The sequence below is a fragment of the Vipera berus genome (assembly GCF_964194415.1).
Source record: "Vipera berus genome assembly, chromosome: 5".
Lineage (NCBI taxonomy): Eukaryota > Metazoa > Chordata > Lepidosauria > Squamata > Viperidae > Vipera > Vipera berus.
In genome coordinates, this window is record NC_138207.1 from 7,051,283 (window position 1) to 7,055,458 (window position 4,176).

Here is a 4,176-nt window from a genome sequence, read left to right on the forward strand (position 1 = left end):
TCTCCCTACACCCTGAGGTGTGCTGTACTTCCACTGCAGCTCTTGGTCCTGGAGATGACCATTCTTTATACCATTCACCTTCTTGAGTAGAAAAACAACCCGGAATCCAGTAGGGTTCCTCTTTCTCAAGCATCCACAGCGTGCCAAGATGCCCCACCAGGGTGGCCTCCATGCTTCACCCCTTTGCCTTCTTCTTTCAGATTGATCTCTCCCTTTTCCCAAAGGCAGGAAAGGGCGAGTCCTTTGAGAGGTTCCGTTAAATTATTTAACTTCTACAAGCTGCTCAACAGCCCGAATGTCTATTTCTGTCTGTCAAGGAAAAAAACTAGGTCATTTACTGTTTGCCATTCCAATCAAACAACTGCAGGGATTTTAGCTTGCTTTTGCTGAGATACCGTGCTCCCCACCTCCCGGGGGGGGGAGAAAAAAGAAACACCCCACCTCTGGATCTCTTTCCGCATTTCCTACAGCCCAAACAGTTTGCCCAAGAGGAGATAAAGACAGAGGTACCCGAGCAATCGTCTTGAAAGGCTAAGAGTTTAGCAGAGTTGTCAGCCAGACCAGCTCCGTGAGATTCCTTATTTCTGGAGGAATTGCTGTAGGATTTTTTGCACCGCTACCAACTGGCCTCCAGATCATCCTAGATCCTTGTCAACAAGAGATTCAAACCCAGATGCTTCCATTTTAATACATGTATGTATTTATTCATTGAGTTTTGTTCACCAATACAGTGAAAAATGGCATTAAAATTTACAATGGGTCATTCCTAGAATGTCATGACATTTTTTTTCTTTTATTTTTTTTTGCTTGTCTTCATAAAATGTCATTGTATATTCTTGAAAAGATTTTTTTTCCATGCACAACAGACAATAAGCTTCTTAAAAAAAAAATAAATTAAAGTACAAAATTAAAAACAGCTCTGAATATCCCCTCTTAAGAAAGAGGCATCATATAACCAGCAAGTTATCTGAACACATTCATAAACAGTGCAATTTTTTTTCTAAATTCATCAAAGTCCATCAACTAAGCCATGACCACAGTATAAGATTCATTAAATACATTTCTTGTCAACAATGAGTGCAAAACACATTCAGTAAGTCCTGTTCAATACTGATATAATTAAAAGAGCCAACTTTTTCAATATTTCTGCCTTCCTATGAGAAACCCACCATATAAATCTTGTCTGCCTTTCCTTTTATGGAGAAAAAATACAAACAATCTTTTGATGCAACGTTTTGACATTAGACATTAGCAGATTGTTGTTAACAAATATTCAGATATAAAAATACAAATATGAAGAGTTTTCTGTTAAAAAGAAGCGTGCCATAGTGGGATGACCAGTGGCACCAAGACGTGGCACCAAGACCAGGAAGCTCATGCAAAAAAGATGGAGCAAAAATGTCTCTTGACAGCAAAATAATCACTGTCTTTTATACTATAGTCCATCCAAATCAGAATCTTTTTTTGTGTGTGTGTCTTCTTCCACTCAGCACTGCTGGCTTTGAGTTTGCTTCCAAACTGCTGGTATTTTGCAAACAGATTTTCTTTTCTTTTTTTAATTTTTACAGGTGGGGAATAAGGGATAAAGGAGTGAAGACTAATGAAGCAGTTATCAGTGTGTATCGAGTGGCAAACTATCATACAAACACGATGAAACCTATTATTATATTTAGAGTACAGGGTGGATCTGGTCTTTGTTAATCTGGGTATCTATGCCTATGCAAGATGTCAGCTATGCAGCCACCACCACCCCTCCTCCCAAAGTGAAAGGCGTAAAGTGCATTGCTAAAGGAGACCCCCCCCTTTTTTTAAAAAAAAAAATTAAGAGCACTAGGCGATCCTGTGGCTCAGCACCGTCATATCGTGGCATGGGGGTCACCCAAGACCAAAGAGGGGGGACGCAACTGCTGCTGTTGTGAACCGGAAGAGTGTCTTTGTGTTTGTGTGTGTATGTGTGTGTGTGTGTGTGTGTGTGTCTGTGTCGGGGTGGGGGGGAAGAGGGGAGGGAGAAAAGGGGCAAGATGCTAGGGACAAGACAACATAGCCTAGTCGCTGCGGTGGACGGTTCCGCAGGCAGTGCATCCAAGCGGGGCGGGTGCTGAAATGAACGGCTCCCCCATTTGCAGGCGCGAAGGGCTCGGCGGGCCGGGCGGCGGCGGTGCTGAAATGGACAGCTCCTCAAGGCGCAAGAGCGCCATTCAACGCCGGCCCTTCCTTCCCCCCCCACTCCCGCCAAAAAAGGAGGCCTCTCTCTCTTTTTTTTTCTCCCCCCCTAGAAGGGTCGTTTGAACTCCGGGATTGGGCATCGTCCCGTCTGGCAACGGGCGAGGACAACGTGGGATGACAAGGTCTGGGCGTCCCGCGGCGCTCCGTGGAAGGCGGAGGAGGAGGAGGAGGAGGAGGGGGAGATGACGGCCCCCATCAGTTCCCTCTTCGGGCCGGGGTCGCGTTGGAGGTGGAAGGTGTTGCCAGCAGCCTCATCTTCTTCCGTGCTTTTTCTGGTTGTCCACAATCCCAACAAACATGCACAGCCAAAAGTGCTTAAAAATTCGGGGGATCCGCTGCAGCTGGTGCAGGCGCTGCGGTTTTGCCCACTTTATACCCCGGACGGCGATTTTCCAGCCATGCCCTTCAGCACCTCGTCTATTCGATCGTCTTCGATGACCACTGCAGGGGGAGGAAGGACAAACCCAACGGGCGCCGTCAGGACGGGAGGCGCCGGGTTTTCCTCCCGCCCCACCCCTCGGCCTCTTGGCCCTGGGAGCTGGGGGGGAGGGGGAGGGAAGGAGGGGATGGAAGGTTGGATGGGCAACTTTGGGGGTCCCGGCTCCCAGAGGCTCAGCACACGAGTCGCCTCCCGCCGACGGAATCCCCGCTGGCCGTCAAGCCCCTCCAAAAGGCCAGGGCGGTGCGGGAAGCGGGGCGGCTGAGGCAGAGAGGCGGTCGGAGCGCTCAAGTGAGCCGCGGCTGGGGAACGGGCGGCTGGGCGTCTTTTGGGAAGGGCGCCGAGATTCCTGCGCCAAAGAGGCCTGGTGGGCAGCAGCCCCGATCGTCGTGGGGATCTCAACGCGGGCGCCTTGAGGGGGTCTGGGGGGTGGGTGGGAGAGAGACGCACACACACACACACACACACACACACACACAAAGCCATCCAGCTGGCCGGCCCTCCCCGCTTTTCTGCGGCAGGATCCACCTGCGGGTGGGAAAATTACAGCGGCAGCCAAGGGTGGGGGGCGAGGGGGACCTCAGCCAGGGGAGCTACCGGAGGGGGGGGGTGAGGGGAGAAAGCACGTCTGTTTCCCCCCCCCAAGAGTCGCGGATCAGGGCGCTGAAATGCCTGGCTTTCCCTCCCCCCCCCTTCCTCCTGCGACGGCGGACAAGGATTTGGGGAGGGGGGGCTGCTCGCGGCGATGTCCCGGCGGACGCGCGGCTCACCTCGCTTGGCTCGTCCGATCTGTCCTAATTTGGGGGGCCGCTTGGACTGGTTGCCCCAGGAGTTGGTGTCCTGGAGGCGGCAGCTGAAGGAGATGTCGCCCACCTCCGAGTCGGCGCCATAGCGGGCCACTTTGTCGTCGTTGTAAGGCAGGATCTCAGACATGGTGGTGTCGGCGGCGCAAAAAAAGCGGCGGCGGCGGCGGCGGGTGCGGGTGCCCGGCTTGGAGACGAGGAAGGCTGGCGAAGGAGGAGGGCGGGGAGGGCGGGCGGCTCCGAGAGGCGGCACGGTTCAGCCGGGGCGGGCGGGCGGGGTGGGGTGGGAAGCGGCGTGCGGCGTCCAACAGCCTCGACCAGCGTCTGAGCCGAGCGCTTGGGACAGCCCTACATCATAAAGGAAACCCGGGCGGAAGGATGAAGTCATGCATCCGGGGGGCTGGCGCGCAAAGGGCCTCCTCCGGAGCCTTGCGTGCAGCCCAGGGGCGGGGACAACCGAGCTGCGGGGGGGGGGGTTGGGTGGAAGAGAAGAGAAGGTTGCAGCAAAAGCCCCCCCAGAGGATGACCCGCTAGAGCAGCGTTTCCCAACCTTAGGAACTTGAAGATGCGTGGACTTCAACTCCCAGAATTCCCCAGCCAGCTATGCTGGCTGGGGAATTCTGGGAGTTGAAGTCCACGCATCTTCAAGTTCCTAAGGTTGGGAAACGCTGCGCTAGAGATCCTCCCAGATCCTCCTGGCCTCGCCTC

The 4,176-nt window shown here is 53.4% G+C and overlaps 1 protein-coding gene across 1 annotated transcript; it reads right to left on the reverse strand.

Annotated features, from left to right (window-relative positions):
• Positions 1 to 2,261: 2,261 nt before the first annotated feature.
• CAMK2N2 (calcium/calmodulin dependent protein kinase II inhibitor 2) lies at positions 2,262 to 3,598 on the reverse strand (the record flags this gene model as incomplete). The annotated part of the gene is made up of 2 exons (XM_081328281.1): positions 2,262 to 2,667; positions 3,436 to 3,598. 2 exons carry the CDS (start codon positions 3,596 to 3,598, stop codon positions 2,597 to 2,599), a joined length of 234 nt encoding a protein of 77 aa, XP_081184407.1. The 3' UTR covers positions 2,262 to 2,596.
• Positions 3,599 to 4,176: the final 578 nt, after the last annotated feature.